At 52.9% G+C, this 20,489-nt stretch overlaps 2 protein-coding genes and 1 long non-coding RNA gene across 4 annotated transcripts in view; 1 reads left to right on the plus strand and 2 right to left on the minus strand.

The window, feature by feature from the left end:
- SLX9 (SLX9 ribosome biogenesis factor) overlaps nt 1-3,855 on the minus strand; it is a 40,423-nt gene extending 36,568 nt beyond the window's left edge. Inside the window, exons 1-2 of the mRNA XM_063162564.1 lie at nt 3,724-3,855; nt 1,520-1,628 (exon numbers count right to left, since the gene is read on the minus strand). Of these exons, the coding sequence (XP_063018634.1) occupies nt 1,520-1,628; nt 3,724-3,855 (241 nt within the window). The remainder of the gene's footprint in view (nt 1-1,519; nt 1,629-3,723) is intronic.
- A 3,805-nt stretch (nt 3,856-7,660) lies between these two features.
- On the plus strand, nt 7,661-19,846 carry ITGB2 (integrin subunit beta 2). Of its 2 annotated transcripts, XM_063162565.1 has the most exons (17): nt 7,661-7,678; nt 7,884-8,015; nt 12,477-12,622; nt 12,937-13,025; nt 13,329-13,512; nt 13,710-13,880; nt 14,452-14,693; nt 15,010-15,165; nt 15,385-15,480; nt 15,606-15,695; nt 15,873-16,013; nt 16,262-16,446; nt 17,132-17,376; nt 17,599-17,818; nt 17,951-18,165; nt 18,271-18,437; nt 18,726-19,846. In XM_063162565.1, the coding sequence occupies exons 3-17, from the start codon at nt 12,538-12,540 to the stop codon at nt 18,786-18,788; spliced, it is 2,349 nt and encodes a 782-aa protein (XP_063018635.1). In that variant the 5' UTR covers nt 7,661-7,678; nt 7,884-8,015; nt 12,477-12,537; the 3' UTR covers nt 18,789-19,846. The 2 variants fall into 2 exon arrangements, with proteins under 2 accessions (XP_063018635.1, XP_063018636.1); XM_063162566.1 differs by lacking the exon at nt 7,661-7,678 and having other exon boundaries at nt 12,556-12,622.
- LOC134421518 (uncharacterized) lies at nt 13,945-19,551 on the minus strand. The gene is made up of 2 exons (XR_010028612.1): nt 19,470-19,551; nt 13,945-18,400 (listed from the first exon to the last, which is right to left on the minus strand). It is a non-coding gene; the product is annotated as an uncharacterized LOC134421518 (long non-coding RNA).
- Nucleotides 19,847-20,489: the final 643 nt, after the last annotated feature.

Here is a 20,489-nt window from a genome sequence, read left to right on the forward strand (position 1 = left end):
CATCTGGAGGACGCCGAGCAGCAGGGTCAGCAGGGCTGTGAGCAGGAAGGCAGCACAGAGCCCCCAGAGAGGCAGGCAGGCACTGCACATCTGCATCATCAGCACAGCTCTATTTATAACCCAGACATGGAGCCTGCAATGAAAGGCTGGGGCTGCAGCTGCCAGCCCCCAACAACACGCTGTCTGATTTAATTAAAGAGATGGCAACGTGCACACACACACACATAGATGCATACATGTCCTTTTCCCAGGAGAGTGACCAACAATCAGCCCAGTGTTTCAAGAACAATGTTTTGGCCAAGGCTCCTGTGCAGAGAGCTGGCAAATGTGTCCTCACACAACCTCCCCACTTCCTCACTCTGTGCCCAAATGTCACTGAGGGGCAGGGTAGCTCAGGCAACCACTTGCCCTTGTGTGATTGATTTGTTTATGGCCCTGGACAGGAAAACAAAGTCAATGTAGTATTTATCCACATGAACAAAATAAACTTAATTAGCAAAGAAGCTATTTGGGAGTCACATGCATTTTCTGCATCAGGACAGCTTGCTGTGCTACCAGACTCTGTCTGGTAGGTTGTTCCTTCTGGGATTTTTTAAAGATTTACATGCAGTTTGTGGGGCACTGGGATTCAGGTTTCTGAGAAATTTTTTGAGACCTTGCAGACATTTAGAAGTGAAAACTGCTTTCAGGTACAAAGCTCTATCTCACAGTGAGCAGTCAAAAAGAGCATTTTCTTCTTGTGGGACTGGAAATCAAAGGGCTCTATCATGCCCTCCCTTTTCCCCCCTCTCACTTTCCATACTCCCTGTGAGTTAAGATGCTCCTGCCTGGCAATCCTCAGTCCACAGACCCCACAACAGCAAAGGGCAGAAGATTTGCTGCAGTCTAGCTGCTGGGAGTGAAGCACTGCTGGCACACAAGGAGAACCTGCTGACAAAGTACTGGGTTACCAACAGCAGCTGCCCACTTGCAAATTGAGGAGAACTATGAGGAAAAACTGCAGAGAGAGGTGCCTTCTCTTGTTGGCAACCACAGGGAACAGCCCTCAAGGCCCAGCACAGCAGTGGATTGGTTTCCTACAGGATGGCAGCCCTTTGACACATCCAAACAGCTGTTCCAGGTGAAGCCTTGAATCTCATTGCAGTAACCATGCTCTGCTGTTGGTTAGTTAGCTGTTGGCTGGTGGTGAGGCAAAAGCAGGCACAGAGCAAGCCCAGAGATCAGGGTAAATCCCTGGCCCTGCTGTGCTCTCAGCCCTGGCAGTCTCTGGCTCACCAGGATATCCCACACACTGCCTGAAGCTAGTCCCCCACCTGGGGACCACTAAGCACATCCATGCAGAAGCCCAAACAACAACAAACCTCTCCTAAGAGCCTTCAGAGGAACACAGGAAGCAATGTTTGCATTGTAGCTCCCTGAGCTTCCTCCTCCTGGCTTTTCCACTAACAGCCACTGAAAATACAGTCCCCAGTGTCTTGGCTCACAACATAAAGCAGCACTCATTCCAAACACAACAAACCTGTTCTGGAGGAAATGATGCTTCTGGAGTCCAAGTCAAGCTTCTGTACCAGGGTATCAGGGTCAATTTTCAGCCCAGAAAATACACCAGAAGATGAGAAGTCCCAGTCCTAATGCAAAAGAAACATAAAGCAGGAATCAGTACACTACCAGGCAACACTTGTTTGAAAAAGTTGAAAAATCAAACCTAGCACCATCCAGATAGGAACAGTGGTAGTGAGCAGGTGTCTGTCTTGAGCACACAAGGGCACAAAGGCACCCTACAGTCCCCCCTGCGTACCCCCAGCTCTTCCACACAGAAGAAAGCTTCAGAAAACCTCATTTGGGACCGTCTTGCTCCTAAAATATTTCTGCCTCAAGTCAACCTCATCTCACTCAAGTGCATTCACTTCCATGAGGAACAGCATCCTTAGGAAAAGACAGGTTTATTACAGGTACTGAACAATAAAGATAAGCAACAAATGAGAGGATTAGAGAATTAAAGCCTAGATCAATGGACATTAGGCAGATCCAGTAACTACTAGCAACTCACCAAATCTTCAGCATCATGCTTTAGGCATGCAACGCCTCCCTAAGATCTGCGGTAGCTACTCTGTTTGGATTAGAGTTCATTACTTTAGCCAACACTATCTACCATCACCAACACATAACTTGAACATAAACCCAGCTGTATTCAGCACAGGCAATTCCTCCCTCCTCACAAGCAAAGCTCAGGCACATAAAAGACATTTACTGGTGCTGTGTCCTTGCTGTGAGGGGGCGGCACCCGAACTGTGTATTCAAAACACAGCTGGAGAAAACAAGAATATCATAAACAATTCAGTATAAACAGCTCTATCTATGCTAAACTAAAATGGAAGGCACGCACTGCAAGACTCCCCTTCTCTCCCAATACTTGTTGATAACAATTCCCACTGCTCCACGCATGGCAAGGCAGCCCAGGCATCCAGGAGCAGCTGCAGCAGTGCAAGACTCCCCTTCTCTCCCAATACTTGTTGATAACAATTCCCACTGCTCCACGCATGGCAAGGCAGCCCAGGCATCCAGGAGCAGCTGCAGCAGTGCTGGGACACCCGCATCACTGTGGGGACATTATAATGCTGCTGCTCCGGACCAGTGGCACTGTAGGCTGGCACTGCCATGGTGCCCTGTGCTGGAGCAGCCCCTGGCTCCGTCACCTCCCCGCAGTGCCTTGCCACATGCTGCTAGGCTGAGGGCAGCGTGGGGAACAGCGGCTGCCCAGCAGCACCGGGGCTGCCACAGGGCTCCCTTCCACTGCCCAGCAGCACCGGGACTGCCACAGGGCTCCCTTCCACTGCCCAGCAGCACCGGGACTGCCACAGGGCCTTTTTCCACTGCCCAGCAGCACCAGGGCTTTAACAGGGCTCTCTTCCACTGCCCAGCAGCACCGGGGCTGCCACAGGGCTCCCTTCCACTGCCCAGCAGCACCAGGGCTCCCTTCCACTGCCCAGCAGCACCAGGGCTGCCGCAGGGCCTCCTTCCACTGCCCAGCAGCACCAGGGCTCCCTTCCACTGCCCAGCAGCACCAGGGCTGCCGCAGGGCCTCCTTCCACTGCCCAGCAGCACCAGGGCTGCCACAGGGCTCCCTTCCACTGCCCAGCAGCACCGGGGCTGCCACAGGGCTCCCTTCCACTGCCCAGCAGCACCAGGGCTTCAACAGGGCCTCCTTCCACTGCCCAGCAGCACCGGGGCTGCCACAGGGCTCCCTTCCACTGCCCAGCAGCACCGGGGCTGCCACAGGGCTCCCTTCCACTGCCCAGCAGCACCGGAGCTGCCACAGGGCTCCCTTCCACTGCCCAGCAGCACCAGAGCTTCCTTCCACTGCCCAGCACCAGGGCTGCCACAGGGCCTCCTTCCACTGCCCAGCAGCACCGGGGCTTCCACAGGGCTCCCTTCCACTGCCCAGCAGCACCAGGGCTGCCACAGGGCTCCCTTCCACTGCCCAGCAGCACCGGGGTTTCCATGGCCCACAGGGACCCGGCCTGCGCCATCCCCTCAGCCGCCGCATCCCCACGGCGGGCACGGAGCTACCGACGGACACCCCCACAGCCAGGCCAGACCCACAGCAGCCCCAGCGGGGTTTCGGCCGTGCGGGGACCGGCCCTTTACGCAGGGGGAAGGCAGAGGAGTCACTGCGAAGCAGCCCCCGCCCGCTGCCGCCCCGCGTGTCCCCGCCCCCGGTACCTTCCCGGCCGCCGCGCTCCATCCGCCCGCGGCAGGGCCGAGCCCGGGCCCGGGGAGCGGCGGCGGCGGCGGGTCCTGGGCGGGCCGGGGGGCGGCGCGGTGCAGCCGCGGGCGCTTGGCTTTGCCCACCATGGCGGCGCGGGACGGAAAGGGCCGGGCCGGGCGGGACCTTCCGGCTGCGCCCTCACGGCGCCCGGCGCCCCGGGAAAGTCGCCTTCCTCCCCTGCACGGGCGGAGCTCCGGAGCCGCCGCCTCAGCTGCCCGGGCCGGCCCCACAGCCACGGCTGTGCACTCCGGGGCGTAAAGGTGGCAGCTCCTGTGGCAGCCTGCGGATAATGGCCCTTTAGTCAGTTGCCTCTTGTCAATTGCCGTCCTCTGGTCAGTTGCCCTGTGGTCAATTGCAGCCTGCCCAGGTGGTTCCCACGAGCAGCCTGAGGGTGTTCAGCGGGCTCAGGTTAAACCCAGACACTCTGCAACGCAGCTTTATACGCCTCTGTAAGAGCTGAGAGCTCTTGGTAGTGTTGGGTATTATACAACTAAACTCATTTTATTTTGTTCATCTGTTTTCATTATATTGCAAGAGTTCTATTGTCGTTACATTGCAAGGGTTCTATATTGCTAGAGTTTCGTACGTCCTTGATGTTTCTTGTAGACACCTCCTCTAGGCACTGACTCATCCTCTCAGTAGCAAACCAACTCCAGTTCCCCCTCAACCAAGCAATCCACTCTTTTATAACACTATTCTTATTGGCTACAGCTGTAGCCTGTTAAAGTCAGGCCTGCTCTTAAACTTTAACAAACCCAGCTGCAACTCTTTAGGGAATAAGATTACTTGCTATACTACCTTCATTTACCTATATTCTATTCCCCTACATTGATCAATTACTTGTAAGCAGCACTTTTTAAGTTTCTTCACAGGCTCTTTCTTAATGTTACTTCAATCATTAACTCACTGAAACCTTTAGTTGTTTAATCCGGACAAGCGTCAATAAGCAGAGCCAAAGTGAGCTGAAGATTGGACATCTGGGATCTTAAATTTATGGCCCTTCAAGGACATTAGTAACCAGAAGATACCAGAGGACATAGAAGCCTGGAAAGTTGGAGAGTCCCTGTCCGAGAAACAGATGGAGGACTAAAGAATGTGACCAAATCAGCATGAAGGGCAGGAAACCACTAAGCAATACAGGATAGAATACTAATTAATGAAGATTATGTAATTTACATCAATTTCTATAATGTATTTATATATAGATAAATAATATTATAGATAATGTATTTGTATATACATATCTGTATATGTATGTAATGTATAAATAAGTGGAAAAAGTTTTGTACTGGGGTCAGTGTGAAAGGTTTTTAGCCCCACTCATCTCCTCCTGGCGAGGAATAAAGCCTTACTCACTAACACTAAAAAGGCAGTTTTACAGTGAGTCTTATTTATCTCAACAATTTTGGAGGTTTCTTGGTAACAGTAGCACCAGCTAGCGACCAGACTGCTGCAGTAGGACAAAAAACAACTCTAAAACTTCCTGCCAGGTATTATTTCTACAGTTGAAACAGTAGAAAACACCCAGCAAGCCCCTAGGGAGGGCCAACACCTGCCAGACTGCAGTCATGGGCCCAGGTGGACACCACAACAAAGCAACCCAAGCCTCAGCTGCATGTTTCCACACACAGGAGGGGGTGAAATGCAAAGCTGCTTCTCCTTGCTGCAAGATGAATAAAAAGGCTCCAAGCCTGGAGCCACAGCGTGTTTGATCTTAACAAGCCCTGACAAGTGCTCCCTGGTTAATGCATTTTCGTTTTCCACATCCTCTGCCCTCCCCATTTCCCCCCAGGCTGTGTTTCCCAGGGCCTGATACTGGGACACAGAAGTGCACAGCTGTAAGTGCACTCATTCCTTGTGGGTGCCAAGGAAATGCAGGGAGAGGCCTCTGGGAAGGTACTTGGAAAGATCATAGGACCATGGAATATGCTGAGCTGGAAGGAACACATCAGCATCATTGAGTCCAACTCCTGGCCTTGCACAGACACCCCAACAATCTCACCCTGTGACTCAGAGCGGTGTCCAGCTCTCCTGGAGCTCTGGCAGCCTTGGGACTGTCCAGTGCCCCATCATCCTCTGGGAGGAGAACCTTGGAAGATGCAACCGAAATCTCGCCTGACAGAGGTCCCTGCCATTTCCTCAAGTCCTGTCACTGGTCACGAGAGGGAAGAGGTCAGTGTCTGGCCCTCTGCTTCCCCTTGAGAGGATGTTGAAGACACGGAATCAGCACATCAGCATCATTGAGTCCAACTCCTGGCCTTGCACAGACACCCCGACAATCTCACCCTGTGACTCAGAGCGGTGTCCAGCTCTCCTGGAGCTCTGGCAGCCTTGGGACTGTGACCATTCCCTGGGGAGCCTGTCCAGTGCCCCACCACCCTCTGGGAGGAGAACCTTGGAAGATCCAACCTAAATCTCGCCTGACAGAGGTCCCTGCCATTTCCTCAAGTCCTGTCACTGGTCACGAGCGAGAAGAGGTCAGTGTCTGGCCCTCTGCTTCCCCTTGAGAGGATGTTGAAGACACGGAATCACGTAGTGGTTTGGGTTGAAAGGAATTTTTAAACATCATCTTGTCCCACTCCCCTGCCTCTAGATCAGGTTGCTCCAAGCCTAGTCCAGCCTGATGTGGAACACTTCCAGAGATGGGGAATCCACAAGATTTAATGCTCATCAGGGATAGAAAGCTTCAGTGTTGGCTGCAAGGAGCCATGGAACACCCTCTCAGCTCCCACTGTTCCGAGGGCTCACAGCTCTCCTATCCCCTTCCTGCAACCTTGAGTGAGTTGAAGCAAAGTGCTTGGACAAACCCCGTGAAACAAGTGAGGAGAAAAGACCCGCACATTCAGGGCCTCATGCAACACAGAAGGAAAATTTCGGCAGCTCATCTCAGTCAACCACACTTCCTTCCCCCAGATCTGCAACCCCCATCAGTGGCAGGAAGCTCCACCAACCTTCCCAGCTTCATCTACCACAGCTCACGCACTCCAGGCCTGGGGAGTGCTCTGCAGCGTCCAGCCTCAGCCCTCCAGGCTGGCTGAGCATCCCAGCTCCAGCTGGCTCGCTCTCAGGGTCCGTCCCCACCATATCCTGCATCAGACACTCCCAGGCTCCTGTCCCACTGCCAGGACTGCTGTGATGCTTTCCTGCTGCACCTGGCTGTGATGAAAGCAAGCCAGGACTGTGATGGCTTCTTTAATAAAAGCACCAATCCACAGAGCATCCATCCAGGCTGGGAAATTTTCTGCTGGCACTGCAATCTCTCTTCTTGCTGCAAAAATAAACCCATAACTGTAACACAGCAGCAGGTGAACAGCATCAGGGTTTTATAATGCCTCAGGTTGCCCTTACCATGGCAGAGAATTGGAACAACATGGCCTGTCATGTCCTTTCCAACACAAACTCTTCTGGGATTCCATGATAATGCAAAATGGTGATTCAACATCAGCTTGCTTGGAAGGAGAACCTACAAAACTATTAATAAAGACTCACGTTAATTAGTTTTTAAAAAACTCTACAATCCTGTATGTTTTCTAAATTACTTCCTTTTTTTTTTTTTTACCATCGTGCTTTGAAGAGGTTAAGAGAAAAGTGCCAGGAGCTGGTTCCTCTCTGCTCAGGGAAATGCTGCTGCTGGGAGGAGTTATTAAAACTGGCACAAAAACTCTAAAAGGCTGCTTAAAAAAAATTCCCCACACAGCCCTGAGCTTTGTCAGAGGACGGCGCCTGCATCCTCCTGTCATGTAAGGGGGCCTCACATACATTTCAGAGCCCAACCCACAGTCTGAGAGGAGCTCCCCATCTTCTCCACACCCAAGGGCTGCCAGTAGCTCCCACATGAAGTGGCTGCCCCTACTCCCAGCTCCGTTTGCCCCCTGAGGTCAGCGCTGGTCCCCAGCAGGGCTGTGAAAGGTGAAAAGTTCTCGTGAGGTTTTGGGTGGGTGCCTCTCCTACATGCTGCAAGCCCTGTGTGTCCCAGGCAGACCAGTCCCAGTCCCACAGGGCAGGCTGCCGTGGGTTTGGCCAGGTTGACTGGGGCTGGCTGGGGTGTTCGGGAAACACCCCCTCCCACAGGCACCACTCTTGACTTCCTCTTCCCCTTGCTACTGCAAGGCAGAAGTAGGAAGGAAAGATTGGCGTATGTCACAGAGCTCCTGATGCCCAGCTACGTTTCCCAGCCGAAATTGAGAAGCTGAGACCATCCTCATCCCAGCCCAAGAACGGAACAGAGACGAGGGCTGGAGGCCAGGCAAGTACAGCATCTCCATTTTTATGCTTCTGTTCCTCCTCTCTTGGGGGGAGGCAGGTAGGCAACAAAGGGGGTTTGTAGTTCTGGTGTTTCAATGGCATATTTTTATTATTCCTGATCTAACCTTCAGCCACTTGAGTTCAGGGAGCTTCAGGGAGCTTGGCATGGCACCCCTGCCTGAGGCAGGTCAGTCTGTGCAGCCTTTGCAAAGGCAGCTCGCCTGGTCTGTACCATTTTGCCTTTGGAGGTAGCACTGAGCCTGGAAATGCAGGTGGTTATGGTGAGGAGGATGCCAGACCTCCAAAACTCCCTTTCCTCAGCAGTCCATGGGCTCAGAGAGGGTGCAGTGTGCCCTTCCCACGGCCTGACACATGGCACTGGGCAGGGTGGCACGGGCTGGGTGCTCACCTGGAGCACCAGGGCTGGGGCTGCCACCTTCCTGTCACCTCCCTCTTCCTAAGGGGATCTCCACCCCTGCCAGCTGCTGTTGCCGTGGGAAAGAGGCAGCATGGCATGGATGGCTGCCGGGAGAGCTCAGCACAGTGTCCCGGCCTGGAGTGCCTGTGCACAGAGCTTCGCCGGTGTCCCTGCACCCCTGTGAGCCTGGGGGAATGGCTGGGACAGGCAGTGGGACCCTCGCTCTTCTCCTCCATCTCTGTGTGCTCTGCAGGCATGTGAGCCTGGGCAGGCATGTCAGCCTGGGGAGGGCAGGTCCTTCCCAACACCTCAGAGGCTCCTGGATGCAGATGGAATGCAGGGCCCATGCCAGGTGTCAGGGAAGGCGGCCTGCTCCCTGGTTTTGATGCTTTTCCCAGTGTCACAGCAACAATTCCCAGGCTCCTGGCAGGTGAGGAGCAAAGAGGGGACCACATGTGTTAACATCATATCCTGTGGCCAGCCCGGGCGCTGCAACAAGCTGTAGGAAATCTCTAAATGGTGCATTTTGCTGTCCTAGCTGTCACATCCTGCTTCACAGCGGTTTCGCGCTTTCTGCTGCCGCTGCTGCTGTGTGATTTCAGCAGGCTGGAGGCTGTGGTGTCCCCAGGGCAGGCAGCCCCTTCCCACCCGAGCAGGACCCCGACCCTGGCAGACCCAGCAGCACAAATCCCCTCCTTGCCTTCCTCCCAGGGCTGGGCAAGGCTCCCAGGGGCACCCAGGGACCTTGGTGCTCAGAGCCAAGGGATGCCACAGACCAGGCAGGGATTTGGTGCTCATGGGAGAGAGCTCACCCCACAGATCTGTCCTCTGCAGGCACTGGAGGCTGCTGGAAGGAAATACATATAAAATATATTCATATTTCCTATAACAGGACATGGGAATAGATATAGATATAGATAGATATAGATAGATAGATAGATAGATAGATATAGATATAGATACAGATATAGATATAGATATATCTACTTATATATACTTTTTATTTATTATATTTATAATAAATTATATTTATTCTTTACCTATTATTATTATTATATAATAATAGATTATATTTATTCTTTACCTATTTAAAATAAGTTTTTATATATTTATTTTTATATTTTCCCTGAAATTTACCCATACGAAATATGTATAAAAAGACATATATACACACACTGAGTGTGATATTCTGCATGGACTGGGAAAGACCTGTCTGTGACCACCTGGGTGGGATCTATCTGCATCACACAACTGAGAGAGAGAAAAATCAGCCTCAGACAAGTGACATCCACTCTCCCATCCTCACCATATCCCACTCTGCTCATTTCCCTTCTGTGCTTGGGGTCTGGAGCTGCCCAGGGGTGGGAAGGAGCAGCTCTGCTGGGTGCAATCAATACCTGGCATCTCTGTCACAGCATGATGGTGACCAGGGATGCTTGGCAGTGTGGAGGAAGCACCCATGGGCTCTGGCACTAGTGGAACTTCCCTATTACAGGTGGATGGTGCAAACACCACATGAATCCCCCTAGGATACTGGGCATGAGTGCATGTCCTCCCTTTTTGTGGGAAAACAGATGCTTAGCAAAGCCCTGATGGGAACTTGTGGCTAACAGACTTCAAGACTCATCTCTGCTGCTGAGCACTTGTTTTATTTATGACAACAGGATCACTGCTGGCATCAACACTTCCCCTTCAGCCTTATTTATAACTCCCAGCTTGCTCCTCCGTGCAGCACAGCAGCCAGCTCCATCCCAACACAGCAGCCCCCAGCACGTCCTGAGTGCCAGAGTGCCCCAGCTCTGCACCCTGCCCACGGGCAGGGCAGCAAGGACAGCACCCAGCATTTAACCTGTGCACCTTCCCTGAGGCCACCCTAACATCTTCTGGCACACAGAGCCCTGGGGGGCATCTTGCCCTAAGGCAGAAGGTGGAATATCCTGGTGGCTTCTGCAGAAGGCTCTTGCTGAGGAACAGGCTTGATCCCGAGCCACCCTAGGCATGTGGTGAGGAGATCAGAGCTCAGGGCCAAGAAGGACCCTGCTCCTGAGGTGCAGCTTTGTCCAGTGATGCCACCATGCAGCCGTGGCCAGGAAGCAGAGCCTGGTGGCAATGTGTCCTGCCCTTAGCTGGGTTGCTCCATCTTGGTGCCCCACTCCCCAACACGGGATGAAAGTGGTTGTGAAGTTCTGCAGTTCTGCTCCTTCACACGAGGGCTGGAGGATGGGCTGTGTGCACCCCTCTGCTTGCCTGAATTTGTGGGAAACAAGGAGAAAAAAGGAACTTCACAGGCAGAGCACATACAGGAGACGAGGGGCTGGTGGCGACTGCGAGTCTGGGATGAGCTGAAGGGATCATCAAGGGGGTTGGAGGAAATGCTGCTGAGGCCCATGTCAGCACCCTGCTCGTGTAGAGTCAGGCTGAAAACCTGCTTTGGCCTCCTCTGAAGGCTGTAAGGAGGCAGACAAAGGCAGAAGCCCCATTTGTTCTCTTTCAAAGCCCTGTGCTCGCCTGCCCACACACCACAGAGTAATTTCCCTCCGTGGCAGAAGAGAAGAACTGTTGAACTTCCTGTTGTTGCCCTCTCCAAGTGTAAGGATATGCTTCACACTCTTGTGACAAAAGCAAGAAGCCACTGTGGGGGTGAAAAAGGCATCCAAATGCAGCTCACAACATGAACCCTACTTCACAACACTTTATAGCAGCTAGCACTGGGAGTGTGTTGAGAGTATTTCTGGAGCTTGGGAGCTTTTTTTAACCCAGTTTTAGGGTTGCTCTATTTTACAAGATGAGCCTGTGAGCAGGAAACTCTAACCTCCAGCAAGAATGAGGAGCTCACAGAGCCCTATCCCATCACCACTGCACCCTCTGGCATGGCAGCAGGAATTGAATGCTTGGAAACACTGGGCAGGTGGAAAAGCAGGAGCTCATTGAGTCCATGGGTTTGCTCCTCTCAGCATGTGAGGGAACTTCTGGTTTGTAGCAGAATCGGAGCCTAATTAGGCACATTTGGGGTGTCAGTCACTGAGTTCTACAGGTAACAAAGGCAGGACCCACTTTTCTTTCCTGCAAGCTCAAACTCTGCAGGCAAGATCTGGAGGTGACAGGGATGTGTTGGGCCAGCTAAGCAGGGGGCATGCGTGACACACAGACAGGGACATGGCAGCCGTGACAATAAATTATGCCCTTAAAATCTTACCCTGGGGGACTGTGGTGGTGGAGAGCAACTTGCAGAGCTCTTTGTCCAGAAGGGCTCTGGCCACCCACCACAGGATGGTCTTGTGCAGATGTGGCACAGTGAACTCCCAGGCCACGTCACCCTCAGGGTTTGGCTGGGTGACCTCAGCAGTGCCTCTTGTTGGCTGTGGAGCTCTGCCAGGGACTGGATCCAGGGCAGGGTGGGCTTCCAGATGGCCCCAGCCATAATCAGTGATGGCCACCACCCTTAGGGTCCTGCCAGATCTCAAAATCTATAGCACAGCTGGGCACCAAACCTCACTGTGCAAACATCACCCTCTGACCTACCTAGACTTTCTCTCTGCCCTTGGGAGGAGACCAGACATCCTTTCAAGGCTGACCAGTGTCATCCTCAGCTGGGGTGGTGTCCTGGAGAGGCTGATGAGCTAAGACAGCACACCCTGATGCCTCAGAAGGGGATCTGAGCAGCCCTCATGTACAACCTGCCTCAGTGTGTTCTGACGGTTTCTCTTGTGTTCTCATTTCCACATCTCTCTGATCTGTTTATTTGGTGAGCTGACAGGAAGGGGCGATGGCAGGAGCCAAGGAGTGGTTCTTGTCTTACTCAGGGCAGCTATCAGAGCTATTTTGAAACTGATGACCTGGTTTCCAGACACTGTGTCTAGTATTGCTATAAAATGCAATGTCTGTTGTTCCTTTTACTTTTTTATTCCTTTTTCTTCTTTTAACAAATTCCTCTTTTCTGACTTCCCCATGTTCCATGTTGCAAGGCCATTGCACGGTCAGGGTTTGCTCTGCTGGGGAGAGGTGTGACACGTGACAGTGTTAATGAATGTGATCTCAACACAGGTTGCCCAGAGAGAAACTGTGTCTGCCCCATCCCTGGGGCACATCCCAGGTGGTCTCAAGGATGCTTTTTGTCCTGCAGAAAATGCCTCGTGGCTGCTGCCTCCAGCTGCCAGCAGTGACCTGGGTGCTGCTGCTGGTGACAACAGGTGAGCCCGACCTGCTTCCTCCCAGCACCTTTCATGGGCAGTGAAAGAGTGGGGGGATCCAAAATGCTGCCCAACAGCAGGGGGAACACAGCACTGAGAGGTGTGCAAAGGCCATGTCCTTCCATTTCCTGGGATCTGGAGTTAACAACACCAGCCAGCTCAGCTGAAGGACAGCAAGGCAGCTGAGGGCCCTTGCAGAGCCCCCAGCATTGGTTTGAGAGGCAGGGCAGGCTCAGGCCAGCATGGATGCCTGGTGTTGGTGTCTGAACACCCCCAGCTGCCCCCACACCAACTCTGTCTTCTTGCCTTTCCAGCTTTTGCCATGGAGTGCTCCAAGATGAAGGTGGGGACGTGCAAGGACTGCATTCAGTCTGGTCCTGGCTGTGCCTGGTGCAAGAAGCTGGTAGGTCCATGTAGACTGTCTGGTTGTCACCCCTCAGCAGTCAGCTAAGAGGCATCAGGACAGTCACCCTGCCTGCCTGGCTCTGCCTGACTTCATTGTGGGAGAGTTTCATGTCCTGAATGGAGGATGGGGCCAGGAGGGATCCAACAGCCATGACCTTTCTCCATCAATACCCATCAAAGGTTTTCTTTTCTCCATCAATGCTCTGGAGACCTGGTTTGGGGGCCAGGTAAATCTTGTGAGGTGCCTGTTCACCCCCTGCTCCTCTGATTTCTGTTTTCCTGCTGGTGTTGTCACACACAGAATTTCACCAAAGCTGGCGAGGCCGACTCCATCCGCTGTGACACCATTGAGCAGCTGAAGCAGAGGGGGTGCCCAGCCAGTGAGATTGAGTTTCCAGTCAGTGAGATCAGAAAAACACAGAACAAGCCCTTAAGCAGTGAAACACAGCTGACTCCGCAGGAGGTGCACCTGAAGCTGAGGATAGGTATGCTCTGCCTGGTGTTCCTAGCTCCTTTCTTCTTGTGGCTTGCCAGCCCTTCCACTCATCCCCAGAGTCACCCAAGACACAGCAGCATTTTGCAGCCTGCGTTTCCACCCCTTTTCTTCCAAGAGAGAGGAGGGGTGGGTGATGGCACAAGCTGGCACAAAACATGAGCTGATCCAGCCATCCCTGTCCCTCAGGCCAGCCTGCTGTGTTTGAGGTGAAGTTTCGCCGTGCCATGGGGTATCCCATTGATCTCTACTACCTCATGGACCTCTCCTACTCCATGCTGGATGACCTGGAGAACGTGAAGAAGCTGGGAGGGGAGCTGCTCAGGGCGCTGGAGAGCACCACCCCTTCTCGGCGCATTGGTGAGTGGGGTGGGGTTCGCAGGGCTCCCAGGGTGATGGAAGAGATGAGAATGTTCACTCCATGTTTCAGAAGGCTTGATTTATTATTTTATGACATATATTGTATTAAAACTGTACAAAAATTATACCAAAAGAATAGAAGAAAGGGTTTCATCAGAAGGTTAGCTAAGAATAGAAGAAGAATTATAACAAAGGCTTGTGACTGACCGAGACAGTCTGGACAGCTGGAATGTGATTGGCCATTAATTAGAAACAACCACATGAGACCAATCACAATCCACCTGTTGCATTCCACAGCAGCAGATAATCATTGGTTACATTTTGTTTGCGAGGCTTCTCAGCTTCTCAGGAGAAAAAATTTTAAGGAAAGGATTTTTCGTAAAACGTGTCTGTGACAGGTGAGCCTGTCTTCAGCCTGGCACATCTGTTTGGGAGGAGCCGCAGGGCTGGAGGGGGATGCGGGGAGTGGACAGCAGGTTGTCCTCTGCAGGGCAAGGGACATGGGCATGTACACTGGGGCCAGCAGATTGCCCTGTGCCCTGTCCCTAAAACTCTGGTCTGGCTGCCCTAGGGTTTGGCTCCTTTGTGGACAAGACAGTGCTGCCGTTCGTGAACACGCACCCCGAGAAGCTGAAGAACCCCTGCCCCAATAAGAGCACCAAGTGCCAGCCTCCCTTCGCCTTCAAGCACATCCTGTCGCTGACGGACAACGCCCAGCAGTTTGAGAGTGAAGTGGGCAAGCAGTTCATCTCAGGGAACCTGGATGCCCCAGAGGGAGGGCTGGATGCCATGATGCAGGCGGCGGTGTGCGGGGTGAGTCCTGCCCTCTGCCAGCAGCTGTGCTCAGGCAGGAGCGCTGCTGCCCACACACACCCTGGAGAGGGCTGCTTTCCCCCTCCCCAGTGGGCTCTGGAAGCTCATCCTGCCTGAATTCTGATCCAGCAGCAAGGCAGGTCACTCCAGAGAGCATCTTACCCCAGAGCCTCCTAACCCTGATCTCCCTTAACCCACCTTCCTTGGGCCCCCTGCCCCACACTGTGGCTCACACAAGAGTATGGAAAGGGTGCCCACTGGCACTGTCCTGCCAGCCTTGCTCAGGGACAGGGCCCACTCTGTGTGCCACTTGCAGGACCAGATTGGCTGGCGCAACGTGACCCGCTTGCTGGTGTTTGCTACTGATGACGGATTCCACTTTGCTGGGGATGGCAAGCTTGCGGGCATCCTGACCCCCAACGATGGCAAGTGCCACTTGGAGGACAACATGTACAAAAAGAGCAACGAGTTTGTAAGTACCTGGGGGCTGTTCAGCATATCCAGCAGCCCCCATCTCCCTCCTCCAGGCAGAAAACACAACGTTATGTAAAACAGCCTGTTGCAGAGACCAAAACATCCCCTCAATCACCACAAGTTGTGCTGCCACACCCAAAGTGTGTGGTGCGGTCCCCCACCCTCTTCTGCTGGTGGGGGAGGTTGTGCTGAGTGTGATATCCCTCTCCCCATCCAGGACTACCCATCTGTTGGCCAGCTGGTCCAGAAACTTGCCGAAAACAACATTCAGCCCATTTTTGCTGTCACCAGTAGGGTGGTGGATGTTTACAAGGTGAGAATATGTCAGATGGTCCAGGTGCCTCCATCCCCTTCCCAGGAGGACGGACACAGCTGTGTCTGTCTCCTGCTCTGCAGTCATGTGGTAGGAAGTGCTCACCTCTTTGCTCTCCATTACAGAAACTCAGTGAGATGATCCCAAAGTCGGCAGTGGGAGAGCTGAACCAGGACTCCAGCAACATCATTGAGCTCATCCAAGTGGCCTACAATGTATGTGCTGGAGTTCCACCTCTCCAATGACATCACCTGCATTTCCAGAACCACTCCAGGCAGCTGAGATCCTGACCTGTGGTGCTCTCTGGCTCTTTTTCCTGACCTGCAACCCCATACCCTCTTGGTTCAGTCTGCTTTTGGACTGATGGCACTTTCTCCACCATTTTTCCAAAGAACCTCTCCTCGCGGATCATCTTGGACCATTCCACCTTGCTGGACACTCTGGATGTCAAATATGACTCCAAATGCAAAAATGACAAGGACTCCGTGGATGAAGCAAGAGGCAAATGCGACAATGTCAAGATCAATGAAGAGGTATGCTCTCCTGTACCAGGAACAGAATCTTGCACAGCTTCTGTTGCCCATCCTGTTTAGTGACAGGAACCCTGGTTGCTCTTCCAGGCTTTTTGTTTGTATTAATTTAATGCCAAGAGTGTCCAAAATGCTATGGGATGTGGGACATCCTCCGATGTTCTGGATGTGCATGTCCTCAGCCTAGGGCCAAAACCACACTCTGACAGCTGGACATCTGGCCCTCCCCTGTCCTACTCTGCCCTTTCTAGGTCACCTTCAAAGTGAAGGTCACAGCCAAGGCGTGCATTCCAAACTATTCCTTTGCCATCCGGCCCCTGGGCTTCACAGACACCCTCACTGTCCACGTGTCCAGCAACTGTGACTGCCACTGCAATGACAAGCCTGACACAGGTGCTTGCAATGGGCAAGGCAGCATCGAATGTGGCATCTGCAGGTATGTGCTGTCCACCCAAAACACGAGTTCAAATGCTGCCAGAGCTGGGGAATTGCTGGGAGAGGGATGTTGGGACGAACCAGAGCTGAGCTCTGTAGATTTGCACAATTTTTTTTTGTTCAGAGAGGTGAATTTGTGCATTCCCCTTGGAACTGTCCCCTGTGTACACAGAGGCAGGGGCACAATGAGCTGACTCTTCTCTTGGTGGAGGTTATGCTGTTTTCCTAAGGGCCTCAATCTATCCAATGATCCACCCATCCATCCCAGTATCAAATCATCCACCAGTCCACCCACTGAGCAGACACAGATATCTGTAGAAATCTCTCAAAATCCCATTTCTTGGCCGCAGCTCTCACAGGTCTTTGAGCGTAATTATTGCTTCATGGCCTCTCAGTGACAAGGAGAGGAAAAGACTGGGTTTCCTCAGGAAATACTCACATCTCCTTGGCAAGGGCTCAGAAATTATAAATGTAAGAATAATTTATTTGGTGTTGTGAATATGACTGGTGGAAAAGCAACATTTCTGAGGTTTGCTCCCTGCTCCAGCATGGCGTTAGCACCAACGTGCTGTCATTGCTTTTTGGTGAGGCTGTCCCAGATTTGCTACAGGGGTAGCAAAAGAGAGGTCTGGGCCCTGTGCATGGCACATCACTGACCCAAGCTTGCTCCCCTCCTCTGGCGGCAGCTGCAACTCGAGGTACACAGGGAAGAACTGCGAGTGCGACACCAAAGGGAGGAGCAGCAAGGAGCTGGAGAGCAGCTGCCGCAGGGACAACAGCTCGGTGCCCTGCTCGGGGCAGGGGGACTGCGTGTGCGGGCAGTGCGTGTGCCACACCAGCGACGTGCCTGGCAAGTACATCTACGGCACCTTCTGCCAGTGTGACAACATGAACTGCGAGTTCTTCAACGGCTCCCTCTGCGGCGGCCCAGGTGATGCACCAGGGACAGCTTCTCCACTGCTCACAGGAGTTCAGTGCCCAGGGAGATGCGGCCTTTTCGTGCCATAACCCCAGTGGGAGGGTTTGGGGCTGCTGGGTCCCACCACACCAGCCTGTAGGACCTCCTTGAGGTCCTCAAATGGACTCTGGTGTCGTGAGCGCAGGGTGGGTGGCCTGGCTGTCTGCAGGATCTGAAAGATCTCTTCCTCTGCAGCACGTGGGCAATGCGACTGTGGGGCGTGCAAGTGCCAGCCTGGCTATGAGGGCAGCGCCTGCCAGTGCCAGCAATCCACGCAGAACTGCCTCAATGCCCACAGAAATGTGTGCAGCCTCCGTGGGACCTGCCTCTGCAACCGCTGCCAGTGCAGGGGGGGGTACCAGCCCCCCTTCTGCCAGGAGTGCCCAGGCTGCCCTTCTCCCTGTGGCAGATACATGTGAGTGATGGGCACGGGGGCAGCGGGGATCCCCAGTATCCCAGGGATGCACAGGCAGGGCCCAAAATGCCCAAATCCAGGTGAGAGGGTCTCTGCCCCTGCAGATGTGAGCTGCAGCTGCTTGTTTTGCAGCTCCTGCGTGGAGTGCAAGTTCTTCGGCAGCGGCCCCTTTGAGAAGAACTGCTCCCAGGCCTGTGCCAACATCCATCTGCCTACAAACTCAAAAGACGTGAGCACAAATGGTAGGAAATGCAGGGAAAAGGATTCCCAGAACTGCTGGATGTCCTTCCATATGGTCCAGGAGGATGGAGAGGAGATATACACCATCATCGTCGATCCTGAGAGAGGTATCCCATCCCCGCTCCTCCTGCCCTGCCACAGGCGGGCTGCCAGCAGGCTGCCTCACCAGGGGCTGCAGCGTGACACCATCTGTCTGTCTGTCTGTCCCACAGAGTGCCCACAGCCTCCCAACATCCCACTGATCGTGGGCGGCACCATCGCCGGCGTGCTCCTCATTGGCGTTCTGGTCCTGGTCATCTGGCGGTTCCTGATGGAGCTGCTTGACCGCCGGGAATACCGCCGCTTTGAGAAGGAGAAGACCAAAGCCAAGTGGAATGATGTAAGAGGGCCCACCCGTGCCACTGGGGTGTTCTGGGGTGCCCAGATCCACTGGGGAGGGGACAGTAGGAGGGGACATCCTTTCCATGTAGACCTGAGCCCTCCCCACTGCTCGTTTTTCAGCCCAGCTGGATTTTGCCATTTAGGGGCCTAAATATCCTATGGATAATATCCTACAGCCTAAATATCCTTCTTCCAATGCTGTCGGTGCTGTTGGCATTGGGATGGGTGGGATGGGTAGTGCTCTGCTGGAAAGCCCAACACAGGCCTCTCTCTTCTCTCCCTCCAGGCTGATAATCCCCTCTTCAAGAGTGCCACCACCACTGTCGTCAACCCCAGGTTTACTGAATGAGGCAATACCTGGCAGCACTGGGACACACTGTTAAATAAGGAAATGCCAAGCTAAGGAAAGCTCGTACTAGGAAACCTTAAACCAAGTCTCCCATCCCTTCTTCTTTATCCTCATGGTTTCATCCCTTCTTCCAAGAGGCCCCCATCATGTCACATGCTGCCTGAGGGACTGCACCCATGCCAGCCTCCTGGCCCACTGCTTGATGATTGTGTTGGTGGAGCTGGTAGAGGGGAACACCACAGGAACATGCAGTGGCTCCTGTCCCATCTCCTGATGCTAACTTTGCTATTGGGACACTGAGCCTCAAAGCCAGCTGAGAGCACAGAGTGCTTCCAGCTTTGATTTTCAGCTGGGATTTCAAAACTGCCATCTCTCTTCTGCTGCAGCAGGATCTGCCTCCAGGATCTGCTCCATGCCTTCCCCTGCTGCACTGGTCTCCACCACTGTGCAATGTTTTCCAGAGAACTCACTGCTGAGTAGGACAGAAGGGGTCCAAGCAGCTGCTCCAGAGGCTGCAGGGATATGATGGGCCCTGAGGGCTGGTCAGCACCTCTGCCTTGTCATGAAGAGCAGCTGGACAACATGCACTGGATCTTTTTCCCAAATCACCAACTGCTTCCTGACACCACTCAGATCTACCTCAGGCAAGGTTCTGCCTGGGCTTCTGCATGCTTGGCTTACCTCCATCATGCCTTGAAGTCCTCTGCACTGTAAGGAGCCACTGTTTGATCTATGACACTTGATCTGTGATCTATGAGCACCTGGAAAATGAAGGTTGGAGGTCAACCATAGCTTCTTCCACCCCCTGGGGCATGATCTTCTCCCTGCTTTGCCAGTGTGTCAGACATACCAGGAGCCAGCTGTGCAAAACACCTGGCAGTGCCCAGAGCATCTCCAGCACTCATCCCAACCACACAACATTGTGCGTCATTCCTGTGAAATGGTGGTACAATTCCTTGTTTGCTTTAAATTTGGAATTAATTTACAAAGAGTTGTATTGTGTTGCATCTTTGTTTGCTCTCTGAAGCAGTTTAATAAAGATTAATATATAAATTAAATACATCTGTCCTGCTAAGAATTAGGTGCAAGGGCAGCAGCTAAAGCATTCATTGGAGAAACTGCAGTCCCACCTTGTCATTGCTGCCACTGTTTTCCATAAATACAGTGCCTGGGAAAGATCCCAGCTAGAGAAGCAAACTGTTTTCTACACAATTTGCCATCTGTGCCATTAATGGTATTCCCATTGCAATCCAAAACTGACTCACTGAATAGTGCAGAGCAGTGTTTGTCCCTGCCCTTGTGCTGGCAGCTGTGTACACACCACCTCAAATGAGATTGGCAGTGCCACATCAGACCAGGGGTCAATTTGGGCCATTTTATTGTTCTTAAGCAGTGACTGTGAGGGGCTAGGGCAAGGTAAGAAGAAAGAAAGTGTGTCTGATAATCCTTCTAGTACTATCCCAGGCTGCAGCTATTTTTGGCTTCAGGACCCTCAAAATGTTGTCTTGTTTTTGCTAAGAGCAGGCTGGGACACACCGGTCAGGTCACAGAATCATGAGATCATTAATGTTGGGAAAAGCTCTAGGATGATTGACCTTGTAACCACTAACCCAGCACTGCCAGGTCCAACACTAAACCATAATTTCTAAGTGCCACATCTACACACCACATCCCTGAAGGCCAGGCTGCCAAGGTTGCACA

Source organism: Melospiza melodia, chromosome 8 (genome assembly GCF_035770615.1).
Source record: "Melospiza melodia melodia isolate bMelMel2 chromosome 8, bMelMel2.pri, whole genome shotgun sequence".
In the NCBI taxonomy this organism is placed as follows: domain Eukaryota; kingdom Metazoa; phylum Chordata; class Aves; order Passeriformes; family Passerellidae; genus Melospiza; species Melospiza melodia.